This window comes from Ammospiza nelsoni, chromosome 19 (genome assembly GCF_027579445.1).
Source record: "Ammospiza nelsoni isolate bAmmNel1 chromosome 19, bAmmNel1.pri, whole genome shotgun sequence".
Classification (NCBI taxonomy): domain Eukaryota; kingdom Metazoa; phylum Chordata; class Aves; order Passeriformes; family Passerellidae; genus Ammospiza; species Ammospiza nelsoni.
In genome coordinates, this window is record NC_080651.1 from 1,948,784 (window position 1) to 1,965,696 (window position 16,913).

General features: G+C 41.4%; 1 protein-coding gene across 4 annotated transcripts in view; it reads left to right on the forward strand.

Moving 5' to 3' along the window:
* Nucleotides 1-16,913, forward strand: part of BPTF (bromodomain PHD finger transcription factor) — a 53,502-nt gene that overhangs the window by 31,562 nt on the left and 5,027 nt on the right. The window contains exons 16-29 of one of the 4 annotated variants that reach the window (XM_059485584.1): nucleotides 14-164; nucleotides 920-1,043; nucleotides 2,435-2,687; nucleotides 3,124-3,285; nucleotides 4,248-4,396; nucleotides 4,685-4,808; nucleotides 5,333-5,556; nucleotides 6,701-6,923; nucleotides 7,896-8,167; nucleotides 9,363-9,445; nucleotides 11,244-11,469; nucleotides 11,885-12,228; nucleotides 15,400-15,573; nucleotides 16,456-16,648. In XM_059485584.1, the coding sequence (XP_059341567.1) occupies nucleotides 14-164; nucleotides 920-1,043; nucleotides 2,435-2,687; nucleotides 3,124-3,285; nucleotides 4,248-4,396; nucleotides 4,685-4,808; nucleotides 5,333-5,556; nucleotides 6,701-6,923; nucleotides 7,896-8,167; nucleotides 9,363-9,445; nucleotides 11,244-11,469; nucleotides 11,885-12,228; nucleotides 15,400-15,573; nucleotides 16,456-16,648 (2,702 nt within the window). Of the gene's footprint in view, nucleotides 1-13; nucleotides 165-919; nucleotides 1,044-2,434; nucleotides 2,688-3,123; nucleotides 3,286-4,247; nucleotides 4,397-4,684; nucleotides 4,809-5,332; nucleotides 5,557-6,700; nucleotides 6,924-7,895; nucleotides 8,168-9,362; nucleotides 9,446-11,243; nucleotides 11,470-11,884; nucleotides 12,229-15,399; nucleotides 15,610-16,455; nucleotides 16,649-16,913 lie in introns of those variants that run through there. The other 3 variants (XM_059485585.1, XM_059485586.1, XM_059485587.1) reach the window with 3 other exon arrangements.

Genomic DNA, 16,913 nt, shown 5'->3' on the forward strand with positions numbered 1-16,913 from the left:
CTGCTCTCTAAAGAAACTCCAACGCCCCAGAGGAAGGGACTGCGATCGAGTGCCCTCAGGCCAAAAAGGCCAGAAACACCCAAGCAAACAGGCCCTGTTATAATGGAAACTTGGGTAGCAGAGGAGGAGTTGGAACTGTGGGAGATCAGGGCATTTGCTGAAAGGTAAAGTGAGCTTTTAAAGAAAGTAGTCTTCATTTGTGTGATTGTTAAATAAAAGTTCCCCTGGAGAACACAAAGCTGGTCACTGTGATCAATAGAAACACAGCTGTGTTGGGTTTTTACTGGGCCTTTTGATAAAGTTACAAAGCTAAACTATCTGCTGGTACCTAAACTAAGGTATGCAGATATTTCAGATTTGTTAGAACTAATATTGTATTAATTTTTCGGTACTTATGAATTAACTACTGTTAAATGCTAAAAGGTTATTACTGTAATGCATCAAAAGGCTGTAGGCTGCTTTTGGCATGACTTTGTACAGTATTTGTTAAATACTTCTATAATCCAAAGAAAATGACTGTGTACAAGTAAATTGAGCCTGAGAATACTCAAGTCATAAGATGCATATTTTCAGCATCATGTGCTTAAAGTTGGAACATTTTTGAGTCTCTTAGAGCAATTTTAAATGTATGTTATTGCATGGGTTCCTTGCAGTCTCAGATGTGATTATAAATTCCAGTTTTGATTAATAGTTTCCTGTAAGATGTTGCAGTGTTTTAGCATTAGGATATTTCAGGCATGTTGCATGCAACTTCAGTAGTTTATTTCTAAATATTTTTAAAGCTGTGACCAGTTTTTCAGTGATCTTTTGTCTTGATAGTTGCTCTTACAAGAGCAGTTAAACTGAGTAAAACAAAATGCAGTTTGATGGTTGGATTTTATGTGGTGGTATAACTCACTTTTGCTTGTGTCTTTGGCAGGGTGGAGAAGGAAAAGGCACAGGCAGTTGAACAACAGGCTAAGGTTAGTGAACAGAAGAAGGCAGAGGAGTTCAAGGCCCAATTGGAGGCTCAGCTAAAACACCAACGTTTGGCTGCCCAGCAGGTGGGGAGCTGTTGGTCGTCCCAGCAGTCAGCAACTGCACTGCTCAGCACACGCATCATAGCCTGGGAAATGCAGTCAGCCCTTGCTTACACCATTTCCAAATATTCCAACTGCAGATTAAGCCATCAAACAATGCTGCTGCCACTGTATACATCTGTTATTTTGAAAAAGGGTTAATGCAGAGGTTTGTTCTGGATTGCCTGTTTTTCACCCACGTCATTTGTAACACTTTAGAAAGGTTTAGTTTGTTATCATTTTAAAGAAGGCTGGGAAGCACCATCTCCAGGTAAACTTCTCAGTGTTCTATGTGTGGTGGAAAGCTGCCTTGGAATACAGCTGACTTGGGAATACAACTGCATTTCATGCTTCACTCAAATTGAATCTTTTGATTTTATTCTATCTTACGTTTTCTGAGTTAAGCCCATTGGTAATTTTATTTAAATATATGTAGATATGTATATGTATTTACTTTTAAATGTATGCAATTAAAATTAGGAAATCTGATGCCATGTTGGTATTTCACATACATTATTAAGAACTGTGCTTTTACTCAATATATTCCTTCTTCATTTCATCTGCCCTGACAAAAACCCTTTAATAGTGAATGAGTGCTTCTGATTTGTGGGCATTACTGCAATATAGTGCTGGAATTTAAATTAGATAAATACAGATATAATTCCAGTAACATAGGAAAAAATGTTAGATTAGTTGACATTTTAGAAGAGCCTGCTGATACATCCCTTCACTAAGGGAATCTCTAGATTTAATATGCTTTTTCAACAGTTACACCACAGAAGGTCAGTGGGTAAGGTAAGGGATTTTGAACCTAATTTTTTTAAGCAGGCTGAAAACTGGATTTAAATTTAAAATAATAGTTTTTAAAATTGCATTCTCAGTGGTGAAACAGAATGATACAGTCTGATTTTTTCTGTAAGTGGCAGGATCTCAGTGCAGGAAGCTCTAAATTTAGGAATGCTAATAGTAAACTCTGTGTTGATGATGATGTATCAATTACTGACAGAGATGCATGTACATGGTCAAAGCCAAATAGAGATGGATATTTTTAAAAGTTTTTTAAATCTTTCTGATTAATCTGAGACAAATTAATATGTTGTGCAGGTTTTTATAAGTAAAATGTGCAGTGAAATTAACATAAGGCAAGGATTTAAAAGTTGTTATAAAGGAAAGTTTCTGGCTGTGTATTCTAAGCAGATTTGTAGTTCTGGAGATCAAGGAGCCTATTCTTCAATCCTCTCCATTTGAACTATAATCCTAATTTGAGCTAAAATCCTACCAGAGGCCTTTATCTCTCAACACTGGGTAGAGACAATGTTGATGTTGTAAAATCTGAAAATACAAATGATCTCTTTATTCCGTTTTTTTCTGACCAGAAGCGGCTGGAGCAGCAGAAGCAGATCCCTGCAGGAGGGGTGGTCCCTGCAGCCAGCACAGCCAGCAGCACTGCAACCACAGTGTCCACACCCCAGAAAGTCGTGGTGGGCCCTCTGACAGGCCCTGTCCCCACAGGAACCAAAGTAGTGCTCACCACTAAAGTGGGGTCTCCAGCTACAGTAACATTCCAACAGAACAAGAATTTCCATCAAACTTTTGCTACTTGGGTTAAGCAAGGCCAGTCTTCAACAGGTAAGGAATCATTTGTCATGGAAGGAGCATTGCTGGAGTTCACCCTGTGTGTGCATCACATCACATCTTCTCCAGACATGCAGCATTATTACATTTCTGGTTATCTTTGCTCTTAACTCTTGCTATGCCAGAAGGACATTTCTGAGATTATATCTGTCTAGTTTCTCCTTGTTCTGACTTCTGCTAGGAAGACTCATTTCTGACCTGTCTCATCAATTACTGACAGTTTTTGTGCCAGTATCATTCATGAAAGCATTCTATGATGTAACATACTGTTTCCAATAAAGAACCTTTACCAAAGAAAGCATGACACATTAAAAAAAAAAAAAAAAAAAGTAAAAATAATCCTGTAGTTTGCTGTTTCATGCTTGAAAAACAGTCATTTCATTGACTAATGATTCTGCTCTAAACCTGCCTGTTCTGTGTGCCTCAATAGCCACTAGCACAGCTGCCAGCTCAGCCACAAGCATTGCCAGCACAGGGCAGACCTTCCAGCTCTCAGGCAGCCCAGTAACGATGGCAGGGAAAGTGATAACTAAGCTGCCACTCCCTGCAAACAGCAAGATTGTTGCCGTCAATGTGCCATCAACTCAAGGAGGTAGGGCAAAGGGAACTGAATAAAAACTGTATTCCAGCTTGCTGTTTAATTCTCCTTTGACACTTTTTTCCCAGTGAAGTAAACTATGATGTGAAGGGGGAAAAATATATTTTATATATATATATAAAAGTACAAGTTTCTACAGCTTGTTCCCCCTCTGTTGCATATTTGTGTCTGTAAGGGGAAAAGTGCAAGTTTTTTGCCTATAAATTATTCTGCATTTCACAGCACAAAATTAGGAGCTTTATTTTGACCTATGTGGAATGAAGCATGCTTTTTTTTTTGTTATCTAAATCAACAAAGAAACTTTCTTCACAAAAGTATTAATGCCTACAGCTGCTCTTCACTGATGAGCAGGAGTTTGGCTCCTGACTAAGATTAGCATTTTTGATTCTCTCCTCAAGAAGAGGACTTAATTTTTTTGAGATTTATGTATGTATATTGAACAGAAAAACTCAATTCTCTGTCTCCATTATATTTAGCATCTGAGCACATCATGAAGGCTGCAGATTTTGCATTGAAATTTCATAGGTGACAGGAGAAGCATTGCCCGTTTTCTTCAGCACCACATTGTTGTAGGTGAAAGGTGTTTAAACTGCTCTCCTACACTTGAAATTAATCAGATTATAGCTTTTAATGGTTGTATAACACTAATTTGTGGCACTCTGTCAATGCAAGGACTTCTTTGCAGTTACCATCAAACTGATCTTTGTGAAGATTCACACTTTCCTTAATCTTTTCTAAAACATCTGTTTCTTAACTTAAAATGTAGTTGGACTATTCACAAAGTATAATGCTGCTTCTTTTTACAATATGACAAAGGCTTTCCCAAGAAATGTTGAAAGACTCAAAGGTATTTTAGAAACCTGGAGACTTGTGTTCTAAATGCCACCCTGGAGTTGCATTTACTTCTTTTGCTGGCCATTTTGTCATTAATGAATTCTCAATTTTTCTTTAATTAGGTGTGGTTCAAGTTCAGCAAAAGGTATTGGGTATCATTCCATCAACTACAGGTGCAAGTCAAACCTTTACTTCATTCCAGCCAAGGACAGCAACTGTAACCATTAGGCCAAACACCACAGGGACGTTAGGAACAACAAGCACTTCACAAGTAAGATGTTTTTCTCAATACAATTAAATTCAAAAAAATGTAAGTGTATATGGTATTTAGCTCAAAAAAAAATTAAATGTGTAGACTTTAAGTTATGGGCAGATATTAAAAGTTCTGGCTAATTGCTTTTCAATAGTTTTGGCTCATCACAGCAATGATGTGTATGGATCCTTTATTCCAAAGAGGTACAAGAGTTGGGAAAATTTAAACACATGTGGAAAACCATTCAGGGCATGTTCCAGGGGCTTTTGCTCAGGCTGACAGGTGCTGTCCCCTCTGTGTGCTCAGGTGGTGCAGGGGACGCCGCTGCGCCCCGGGATGACGGTGATCCGGACCCCGCTGCAGCAGCCCGCCCTTGGCAAGGCCATCATCAGAACACCTGTAGTGGTGCAACAAGGTATTCTGCCAGCCAGTAGGTTCACTTTAATATTTCAATTCCCAGTGTGAAATCCATGGTTTGTTTCTTCATCAAATCATTGTGTCCCAATGCAAGAATCCCCCGTTTTGATCTTCGACAAATGCCTTTTTCAGCTTTTGGATGTGTTTGTTGGAGGCTTTGTCAATGTTATTTATCATTGACACATTAGTTTTGAGTCCATCCATTTGGAGAAAAAATCCCAAAATAAAAAAGCCCCACAAGACTTAAAAACTCATAGAGTAATTGTGCATTGAGAAAGCCCTTTTTTTGTATGTTTTATCTTAAGAAGCTCAGTGTTTGAAAATTTTTTATATGCATGCAACTGTAGTTAAACTATTTTGCAGACATTTTTCAATCACACAAATGGTTTGTAAAGAACATTTATGTGCAAACTGCAGCGTTTGCTTCACCTGTCTGATCACCATCACACCCCATTGCAATTTGTGACTTAGGGGTTTGGTGTGCCTACAGTTAAAAAGTTTAAAATGTGTTTCTGAGCTCAAATTCTTCTCTTACAGGTCAGACCCAGCAAGTGGTGACTCAGATAATCAGGGGTCAGCCTGTCTCAACAGCAGTTTCTAGTACCAGCACAGCTTCCTCCAGCACTGGGCAGAAAACCATCACAAGTTCTGGGACAGCCCCTCAACAAGTTCAGCCTCAGACCCCAACACCTCCCCCTCGCCCCCAGCAGGGCCAGGTGAAGCTGACAATGGCCCAGCTCACCCAGCTCACACAAGGGCAGGTAAAGCACTGCACAGCCCTGGGTGTGGAAGTGTGCTAACCCATCCTGCCTTTGCATTTCAGCATTTAGTGCCTGTGCCCTTAAATTCATGTGTCTGGCTTCATTTAGGATGAGCATTGGCATAATTACAGACTGAAAGCAGCTTAAATAGTAAATAAATATAATAAATAGTAAATAAAAAGTAAGTAGTTTTAATGGTAAAGTTTTAATGCTTGCTTCCTGTTGTACTTCCCAGTAAGGTAACTGGCATCAGGAGTATTCAGCAGCATGAAAAAAATTGTTTAATAGCAGTAAGGGACATAATTATTCTGTATGGTCTGTTTTGTAGACATTCAGATCATAATTTTGATTACTTGTCTTTTGATTTGATGTGAAGATCTAGTTTGCATTCATGCTATCCAGAATCTCAGAGGAAAAGTTGCAGTATCTGTGAGCAGAGGAGGAAAAAGTTCTTACAATTTCTTACATGTTCAGATCATGAAGGTCTGTTGGCAAAAAATAAGTTGAGAGTCATTTTTTGGGTAAAAATAAATGTCTGATTTACCACAACATCTGTTCTTCAAACTATAAATAATTCATATAAATAATTGCAATGTACAGACTGCTTGTTGCCAGATAAGGTTTTTTGTAGGTGGAACAAGACTTGGAGTTTAAGCTGAAGGGGAGGGTAGGTTTAGATTAGATACTGGGAGGAAATTCTTCACTGTGAGGCTGAGGAGGCCCTGACACAGTTTGCCCAGAGCAGCTGTGGCTGCCCCATCCCTGGAAGTGTCCAAGGTCAGGTTGGTGAGGCTTAGAGCAACCTGGGATAGTGGAAGGTGTGGGTGGAATTGGGTGAGTTTTAAGACCCCTCCTAACCTAAACCATTCTGTGATTCTGAGTTTCTACACCAAAGACTCAGAGTTGTGTTGGGTTCTTTGGATTCACAAGATGTGTCACTCCAACCCAGTCATCTGTTGGCAGTAGAAAAGTTGAAAGAGTCCTTGAGTGTTTCATGATCTCAGATGCTGGTTTTAGATTTTAGGAGTATGGTATGTGATAAAAACATTGAATTCTGCAATCCAAACCCCTAATTGTTCTGATTTTCAACAAAGTCTGTCTAAGAATTACATCACTAATACATCGATATTAACTTTTTTTTTAGGGTGGCAGTCAAGGCTTAACTGTGGTAATTCAGGGACAAGGTCAAACTACTGGTCAGTTACAATTAATCCCTCAGGGTGTGACTGTAATACCTGGTCCAGGACAGCAGCTTATGCAAGCAGCTATGCCAAATGGTACAATTCAGAGATTTCTGTTCACCCCACTACCAGCAGCTGCTACTACAGCTAGCACAACTACAACCACTGTTTCTACTTCCACCTCGGGTAAGCACTGTTCTGTTCAGCAGAAAAAAAACTCCCATTTCAATTGCATGGGAGAACTTATGCAGCTGGAGGTTGTCTGTTCCTGCAGTTAATGTTGTGAAAAATGCCAATCACTTGTTTTTTAAAAATTTTAAAAGTAATAAAATGGTTATAAAAATAGTAATATAATTAGAGTAATAATAATTTGGACAATTTGAATTAAGACAATATGAGACAATAAAGACAAAGAGTTATGGACCTCTGGGTACCTTTTCTGGGCAGCACGAGCCCAAAAAAGGATCCACATTAACAAAGGGTTAACCCTTAAAAACAATAGCCTGTTGCATATTCATACATTTCATACATGATGCATAAATTCCATTCAAATACAGGATTCTGTCTGGTCATTATCAGCTTCTTCCTCTGAATTCTAACAGCGCCTTTGAGGTGGGAAGAAGTTCATTTCTTCGGATAAATTCTTTTTCTCTGAAAGATTGAGGTGTCCTGTGGCTGCTATATCGCTGCAAGTTCTTCCTTTAACAAAAGTATCCCACATAGCATAGTTTCTATTTTAACATTTTTTATAACCTAAAACTGTATTTACCACACTACTTAAGCGAATTAATACAGCATTACTTTCTAACACAACACATATTCATTTTAATATTTGCAAAAAGCCAATCATAAAATACGCATTTTTCACAATGTGTTGGAAGTGCATTGCAGAGTCTGTTGAGTTCCTGCACAGAGCTTTGCAGCAGTTCCAGAGGGTTTGGGTTATCAAGGCTCATAGCTGTGCCATTTGCAGTGATGGAGCCCTGGTTTGTGTTTGTGTGCTCTTAGCTGTGCCATTTGCAGTGATGGAGCCCTGGTTTGTGTTTGTGTGCTCGTAGCTGTGCCATTTGCAGTGATGGAGCCCTGGTTTGTGTTTGTGTGCTCTTAGCTGTGCCATTTGCAGTGATGGAGCCCTGGTTTGTGTTTGTGTGTTCACAGGTGCGGGGGAAGCCAAGCCGGCTCTGCAGGCGGCTCCAGCAGCGGCCGTGCCCGCGGGGCAGGGCCAGGCCCAGCCCCAGGCCCAGCCCGCGGGGGCTCAGGCCCAGCCCGAGGCCCCGAGCCCGGCCGAGGCTCCCGCCGAGCCCGCGGCCCCTCCCGAGGCTCAGCCCTCCAAGTCCCCGGCTCAGTCTCCAGCCCCGGCTCCGGGGCTCTCTCCAGCACCGCCCGCGGGGCTGCCCCCAGGCCAGGCCCAGGCTCAGCATCCAGCTCAGGTGCAAACTCCAACCCCACCGCCCGCTCTGATGGGCCCCAGGCTCCCAAACAAATTCCAGCTTGGCTGCAGCAATCCCAGCCTCAGGTTCAGACCTCGGGTACAGCCCTTGCAAGTACTGAGTTTAAATCATGTTCCTGTGCAGTGCCCAGCTCATCCTCAGCTACAAATTCAGCAGCCTCCAACAGGTGTTACTGCAGTGCCCCAGCTCCGGCAGCAAGTGGCAATCCTCTGTCAGCTGCAGCCCCGTGCTGGGGCTCAGATCCCAGCCCAGCAGGGCAGTGTGCCCCACATCCAGCCCCAGTTACCCCTTGAGGGCCAGCCCAGGAGCCCAGCTCGGGCTCAGCAGCTGGCCAGGGTGGTGGCAGTGCCAGCAGCTTCTGTGCAGGGGCAGCTGCACCCAGTTCAGCAGCTCAGGGAGCAGCAATAGATAGAAATTAAACGTGAGCACACCCTTCAGGCTTCTAATCAAAGTGACATTATCCAGAAACAGGTAAAGTTAACAGAAGGAAATTAACACTTAATGAATGAAAGAAATCTAATTTCAAATGCCTGTTCTTGTTAACAGTGTTAATACATTTGATAGGCAGTTAATTTGATTCTTTCAAAGATAGTGCACGATTGCTATTGGCAATTTAAGGACATGTTCCAAGTTAATTCAGCACATCAAGTCACTTGCACCATGTTTGTATTCTGCTGTCACCTTGATTCACTTTACCATTAGCTGCTGGGACAAATCCATCTCTATTCTCAGTTCAGGAAAGATAGGTCAGAGCTAGGAGAGCTGCTGGACAGAACACACGTGCAGAACTTTCCTTACCTGAAAACTGAGGTTCCACAGAGGTATCTGAAATGTGGCACTGTTGGATGGCTGCAGGGCTTAAAAATATAGAATGGATGATGACCACTTTTAAAATAAAACAACCAGTCACTGAGGAAATACAGTCAATTTACATTTAGTTCCTGGGTTCAAACTTGACATAAGCAAAATATCCCATTCTGGGGGTGGTGGTGTTCTTCCTCAATTTCTTTTTGAATTTTCAAATAATGGTTTTAAACAAGCACTGCTCCCCTGATAAAATCAGCTTTATAATAAATGACACTTTAACTTAGGAAATGTCTTGGGTCTCCCCATAATACTGTGAAATACTGGCTAAGTTTTCATCTTTTATTTTGGATTCTGTATCATCCTACAGGTGGTTATGAAGCAGAATGCTGTCATAGAGCATTTGAAACAGAAGAAGACACTCACTCCAGCTGAGAGGGAAGAAAATCAGAGGTGAATGTGCATCACAGTGTATTTGTAGATATCAAATTTTTCATTTATTGCATCTTTTAATGGTTTCATCATGAAATGCTGGTTTGTAAAAACCTGCTTAAAGAAGTGTTGCAATATAAAATTGGTTAGAGTAACACTTAAAAGTGGCTTTCATAATGACCTTTATTTCATCTTCTATAATCTCTATTTTTTTGATAATATATATTTAAGTAATGTTGCATATTGTGTTTGAAGCTGGCCAGTTTTAAAACTCAAGTAAAGGAGCACAGAATGGAGAATTAATGCTTCTGCTGCAAAAAAAAGCCTGGATTTTGTTTGTCCTTTATCATGGCCATGTGTTTCCATTCTTGTCCCTGCACATCCCACTCTACAGAAGGAGCTGAAGAGTTGGAAGACAGATTGACAAACTGAGAGATTTTATGCTTGAAGCTGTTAAACAGAAATTTGGAGTGTTTGTCATTTGTCTTGGGATTATTTTGACTCCTTTTCACACATGCAGTTGCTCCAATTAGATAATCACAAGTGTGTGTCAGATACTAAGAAAAAGAAGAGTATGTTCTATAAAATTTTGATCATCAAATCACAAGCTCAGTTGATTACAACACCACCCCTGGGTGCCACTCCTTTACTGTTCACAGTTGCATAAAGAAAAAGATGTGTTGGATATGCTCTTCATTTCATTGTGTCAGATAACCAAATAGGTGTTTCGAGTGACAAAAGCCCAATTTAAAAGAAAGATGAAAAAAAAATAGTTCTAACTAGCTTGGTGGTGCAGCTGCTTTTCCATCTCACTGATTTATTCTTCTTCAAAAATACGATATGGGGATCTTTAATCTGTGAAAAAAACAGACAAAACGAAGTAGATGCAGGGCAGGTATAAAGAGCAAGCTAAACAAAATTGTATGACCCTACAAATATTTATGTACATATTCCATTTGTCATCCAAATCCAGCTGTCTATCAAAGGATAAAATATCTGAGACCACAGAGTTGCCAGCAGCTGCTTGTCCTGGCCATTGCTATTCTGCTGTTTCCTCTCAGCTCACTGGGAGTTTTTTTTCATGGTCATTCTGGCAACAAGAAGCATTTGGTTTTCTAATGGTTTTGGAAAAGAATGGGGAAGGGAAAAGTAAATTCAGAAGAACCCAAATACATTCATTTTCTAATTGAAATATAAAGGAAAATAAATTAGAGGTGCAAAACAAGTGAGCAGGAAAATAGATTTATAGTTGAAGGTACAACAAGGAGACAAAAAACTCATCTTGAGCTGTCATTAGTGGAGAAATTGAGAACTGTTTGTAGTGAATCCTATACAGTGAAAAGTGTTTGTCAGTCCTTATGCCAAAACACAAAATCTTGGTAATGTTTCACTGGAGCATAGAAATGTCTGTTTTTTAAGAAGTTGCAGGTTTCCAACTCACTTTCATCCTGCATTAAAATAAAAATCCAGCTCCTTCAAACAAATTGAGGAAACTTAATCGAGCAAAAATCTCTCTCATCCTTACCAAAGCCAAAGCTTTGTTGGGAATCAGATGGGGGAGGGGAGGAACAATTAGTACTCAGATCATTTAAGTGAAATTGGGATTGGCCCTCTGGAGCCTAACAAGGGACTTGATCTCTCCCAGCAGTGCTCTAGTAAATAAGCAGGAGTGGAAGCACTGGGTGTTGCTAAATTTACCTTGTACATCTTAGGAAATACAATAATGAGCTTGCAGTGACTGGAGAATTGATTCTGCATTCTCACCTGGGAATAAACAGGCAGGTCAGCACAATGTCCTTTTCCTTTATTCCTTCCCCAGAATGATTGTGTGCAACCAAGTGATGAAATATATTCTGGATAAGATAGACAAAGAGGAAAAGCAGGCAGCTAAGAAACGGAAGCGAGAAGAGAGCGTGGAGCAGAAGCGGAGCAAACAGAACGCGACCAAGCTCTCAGCTCTGCTGTTCAAGCACAAAGAGCAGCTGAAAGCTGAAATTCTGAAAAAAAGAGCACTTCTGGACAAAGATCTGCAGATTGAAGTGCAGGTAAGGACAGAGTCTCAAAGGCTAATTTGATGTTAAGCTGGGGAGAGTATCTCTGTGTTAATCTTTGTTTACTTAGTGAGATTTTAAGGAAATTTACAGGAAGAAGCTGTGGTTGTGGATCTCTGCAAAGCTGCTCATTTGTCCTTTGAGGGTCTCTTGGTTTTCTTCTGGACTGAAATTACCTTCTTTCATGAAACAGCTTCTGATAGGTTACAGCCAATGGGCCATTGTAGCCCAGGAATGTCATCCCTTAATATTATGTGAATTGTGGTTCAGAACATGAAAAAATGCATATTTAAATGGATTTAATTGTTTTCTTTTGGTTAACCTTGGGGATTTTTGCCTAGATTTTAACCCTGTCTTGCCATAATCATATGAAGTGCCTCCCTCTATTTATTCATTTAATACACTTCAGGAGGAGCTAAAGAGAGACTTGACTAAAATTAAGAAGGAAAAGGAGCGAGCCCAGGCAGCAGCAGCTGCAGCAGCAGCCGCAGCCGCCGCGGCCGCCGCCGCTGCGCCACCAGCACCGCCACCAGTGCCACCAGCACCGCCACAGCTGCCAGCTGCCAGTGTCACCTCCTCCTCCTCCACCACTGTCCCCGTGCCAGTCTCCTCCCAGAAGAGGAAACGAGAGGAGGAGAAAGATTCCTCGGCTTCCAAGTCCAAGAAAAAGAAAATGATTTCTACTACCTCAAAGGAAACGAAGAAGGACACAAAGCTTTACTGCATCTGTAAAACGCCTTACGACGAGTCCAAGTGAGTAGCGATGCCCCAGCCCCTCCTGCATGTCCTCAGCTTCAGAGTTAGAGTCAGCTCTTAGTGCCAGGCAGTGCTAGAAGAGGAGCTAGTGGCAGGTTATTGCAGGGATCACTGAGGTGTAGAGAATAAAGTCTCTATTTCCACTAGCAGATATTAACATCCTCGATTGATACTGTTCCTGTGCGTGGTTTATATTTTACTGTTTGCATGTCTCCATTGTGTGATCTTCCTGTCTCACATGCACATACTCCTTTCTTTTTTCCCTCCGCTCTGTTACTCTTTCTTTTGCTGTTTTGCCTCTGCCTCAGAAGCAAGTGACAATTTGGTTTGAGCAATTCCTTCTGAAGAAGCAGTTGATGTTCTTCAGAAATAGCTTCGGTACTGTCTTCCAATAAATGACTTTTTTTGTAAGGCTGTACTGGTAAAGGGGCCTCTGAGTCACTGGACTGCAGTTCACTTTGGACAATGTTTCAGGGAGAAATGGTTTCCATGCATTATTATTTGTATGCTGGGGTTGATAAAAATGAATATTCAAGCATTTGACAAAGTGAAAACTGCAGTTTTCTGTAGTTTGATTCTGACTGTGAATGAGGACAGGTATTTACACTGTGTGCAGTGCTTGTGGAGAAATGGTATAAGTGCTGGAGTGGAGAATCCAGAGGATTCCAGGGGATAGAGTTCCATGTTGCTGCTTTAGCTAGAGGTGACTAACAGCAGTAGTTAGTAATGGTTTTCTCACATCTGAGAGCTGTGCAGAGATGTATGCATGGTAAATTTGACTTTGGGCCAATTCCAAGTAAGTGTCAACAGCCAAAAGTAAGAACTGGTACTGTTTGATTGTACTTTAAGGGCTGATAACAGGGAAACCACAGATCTGGAGTGGTGCATTCACTCCATGGTCATGGTTCTTTGTTCCAAGTTTAGGGCCAGGACTAGGGGACCTCCTGAGGTTCCTTCTAGCCTTGTTTGGGTTTTGATTATGTCTTTTAACAAAGTTGAGATATTTGAGGGTTTTTTCGCCTTGGTTTTGAGTAGCTCTGACCATTGCACTGTGACTTCAGTGTGGGAAATGGGGCTGCTCCTTGGACTGCCAGTGCTGCAGCAAGAGCAGAATGATGCTCTGGCTGTTCTGTCACTGTCACCTCTGAGAGGTGTCCCCAGCCTCACTTAACTTTGTGTCTGTGTCAGGTTTTCTGTCACCCAGTGTACTTAGGAGGGACCCAGTTCCCTGATTGTGATTCCAGAGGTTTGTGTGTTACTGCATCTGGACTTAGTGAGTGAGCAAAGGGATTTGTTTGTCAGACTTCGTGTTGACTCCAGTGCTCATAGAGTGAATTTTGGTAGCTTGAATTGAGAACTGTGCTTCAGTGCACTGAATAAAACTTCAAGAAAAAGAAATGTTAATATTTCAGTACTATCCTTAGCAATATGATTGAGCTCTGCTGCTTTGCTTTTTGTGAATTTTAAATTTGATGTTCCTACAAATGATGTCTGTACTGTTGAAGTACAGAATCCTTTTGCTCTTTGGCAAGGAATTAGTCAAGTTTTAAAACAGTTTCCTGAGAATTTTTTTTAATTTTTTTTGTATATATGTAGGATCGTCCTCTTTGTGCTGGTGTCTCTTTTCTACTTCAGAAAAGATGGGTGTGCTACTTGAAAAGCCAAGTTGTGGTATTTTATGAATACCCTGTGTGTTTTCTTTTGTGCTGTGCATTTTATTGCAGATCTCTTATGTTTAGTTCCCATTCATGATACTCCAGGATTACAGGGATTTGCTGGTACTGTTTTCAAGGATTGTCAGTAGAGATATCTTTATAAGATTCCTACTGAGATTCCAACTTATTTGTTAAATCATAATGTGGCACCTGCTCCACATTGCAGTGGCAAGGTTTGGCATCTACACCTGGATGCAAATGTGCTCCCACATCACCAGGAGCAGCCACAGCCCCCCTTGGGAAGGGGGTGCAGGCTGAGTTGCTGAGAGTTGTCAGAATCGATGTCTGGCCATTCTTTATGGAAATTGGGTTGTGTGATATTTATTTTAGGATTTGCCTGACTGAAAAACAAGAGAAAAGGCAGAATCTGAGCATCCAGGATGTGTGCGGAGGCCCAGGAAATCAGAGATGCTTCCTGTGGAACATGGGGTAGCTGCTGCCCTGTGGGTGCTGTGGTGTCCCCAGGGTGTTGCCTGCAGGCTGGCAGGGTGGCAGGATTCCCACAGCAGCACCTGCCAGGGGGTTGGGGTCTCCAAGATCCAGGAGGATGGAGGTTCTGAGTCAGCTTGCTTTTGCTCAGGCAGAGAGAATGGATGTGAGCGTCGCCCATGTGGTTGTCACTGGTCACAGGTGTGTTCTGAGAGATCCATACACCAGTTACAAACATCCTGGCATAATATTGTACACTTTTGTCACATCATTCTGTGCAAGGTCCCATCCCCATGATTCTGTCCCTGGTTCCCTTCACTTTGTGTCATACCATACCTGGTTCTGTCACACAGCTGTGTCTGAGAGGAGACATTATTCACTCCAAATCCCACTTTGTCACAGTTTTAAGTAGTTTATTATCAGTTTTTCAGTGCACACCCCCCCAAAAAAAGAAACCACCAAGATTTAAAATTAACAATCATGCCCTGACCCCATTTTCTTTGGTATCATGTTACACCAAGGTGTACCTACACACTGCTGGTTGCATGTTCTTGTAGTGTACTCGTAACTCCTAGTTGGTGTTTGCGCTTTGCTTTTGTTTTTTAAATTAACTGAGACCTACATTTTCAAACCTTAAGGAAATGTTTCAGTGGCTTTTGAGCTGCAGTTTTGAAAATGTAAACCTTTTCCTTTGGCCTTGTCTTTTTGTGCCTTTGACAGTTTTTCACACACGCCTTGAAGTCAGTGGATTTTTAGCCTATGGCTTTGTCAAAGTCTGGTTACATATTAATATGTACATATTAATACATGTGCATTTTGATGAATTGTCAAATTAAAATTGACCCAAGTGACCTTACTGCCAGTCTAGCTGCAGCATGAGTTGTTAGTTTGTAAGGAATAGGGAGCAGGGAAGCTGAGACAGAAGGTAGCCCAGCATCAAATGCATCAGACAGAAATGCAGGGAAAAGTGCCATGCCATTTGAAATGACAATTACATTGTCATTTTCATTGTGAACACTTTTAGGTTCTATATTGGCTGTGATCTTTGTACTAACTGGTATCATGGAGAATGTGTTGGAATCACAGAAAAGGAGGCTAAGAAAATGGATGTGTACATCTGTAATGAGTGTAAACGGGCACAAGAGGGCAGCAGTGAGGAGTTGTACTGTATCTGCAGAACACCTTATGATGAGTCGCAGTGAGTTCGGATAAGAACCTCTTATTCCATGTCTAGGTAGCAAAACTGCTCTGACTGTGCTTTCCTGTTCCTTGCAAAGAGTAAAAAACGAGTTATTCTGCATATATTGTATTCGTTCGTAATACAAATTGCTTTCCAGTAATTGTCTCCCCCTCCCGAATGTTTCTGTTCAGTAAATGTTTAGGAAAAGTGAAGTCCCTCAGGGCAGTCAAAATGTATTGTGGCTTTTCTTTTTAACAAACTACTAAAACACCATGTACTTTAAATTGGGATTTATTTTCTTTTTTTTTATTTTATTATCTTTAACAGGGGATGGTTAGAAAGACTAAAAGATCAATGCTGTATTTAGTGGATTTTTTTGTGCTTTAATCTGATCTGGCTGGAGAATATCATTTTAGTATGGGGGGTATATGGTTGGTATATGATCATATATGTGTGAATTATATACATCTTTTTCTGTAAGGCTTTGTGTCATAGAATACTCCCTCTGTACTCAGTTACAAGGCTGAAGCTTCCATATGAACAGTGCTTGTATGCGGTGAAACAAGCCCTAGTTGTAGTCCAGTTTGTGCAAAATGCATCTTGAATTGGTTTGGATACTGGCTGGGTGAGGCTTCTGGCTTTACACTGTTCCTTTCATCTCTAAAGCAGAGGAATTATTTTTGAAATCTTGATTTCTAGAAAGTATAAAATCTAGGAATGTGTTTGAAATGGTCTGTAAATACAAAAGCAGTTGTAGTAGCATTTGCCACTCTGAAATCTGACATTACCTGTTGTATGCCAAGTATCTGCTTGTGTGCAGGGGATGGCAGGTTGATGTGGTTAAATGTGAGCTGGGTTTGGGCCAGATGAAGGCTCTGACTCTTGGTTTGGCTCTTGCAGATTTTACATTGGCTGTGACCGGTGTCAGAACTGGTACCACGGGCGCTGCGTGGGCATCCTGCAGAGCGAGGCCGACCTCATCGATGAGTACGTGTGCCCCCAGTGCCAGTCCACAGAGGATGCCATGACTGTGCTCAGCCCCCTCACTGATAAGGACTATGAAGGCTTGAGGAGGGTCCTGCGCTCCTTGCAGGTGAGGATGAGGATGGCAGCACCAGGGAGTGTGACAGACACAGTGGGTCTGGGAGGAACAGGGGATTTCTCCTTGTTAGCTCTGAAATTTGGGGAATAGCAAAGCTGTGCTAGCTGCAAACCTGCTTGGTGTTACTGTGCTGAGGAACTTTTACAATAATTAGTAAATTACTGCTCCTGAGTGGGTGAAACTGCACAAACCCTTCAGTGAAAGGCTTTAGAATCCCAAAAGGCAGAGTGGGAGCCCACCTGCACAGGGTATGGAA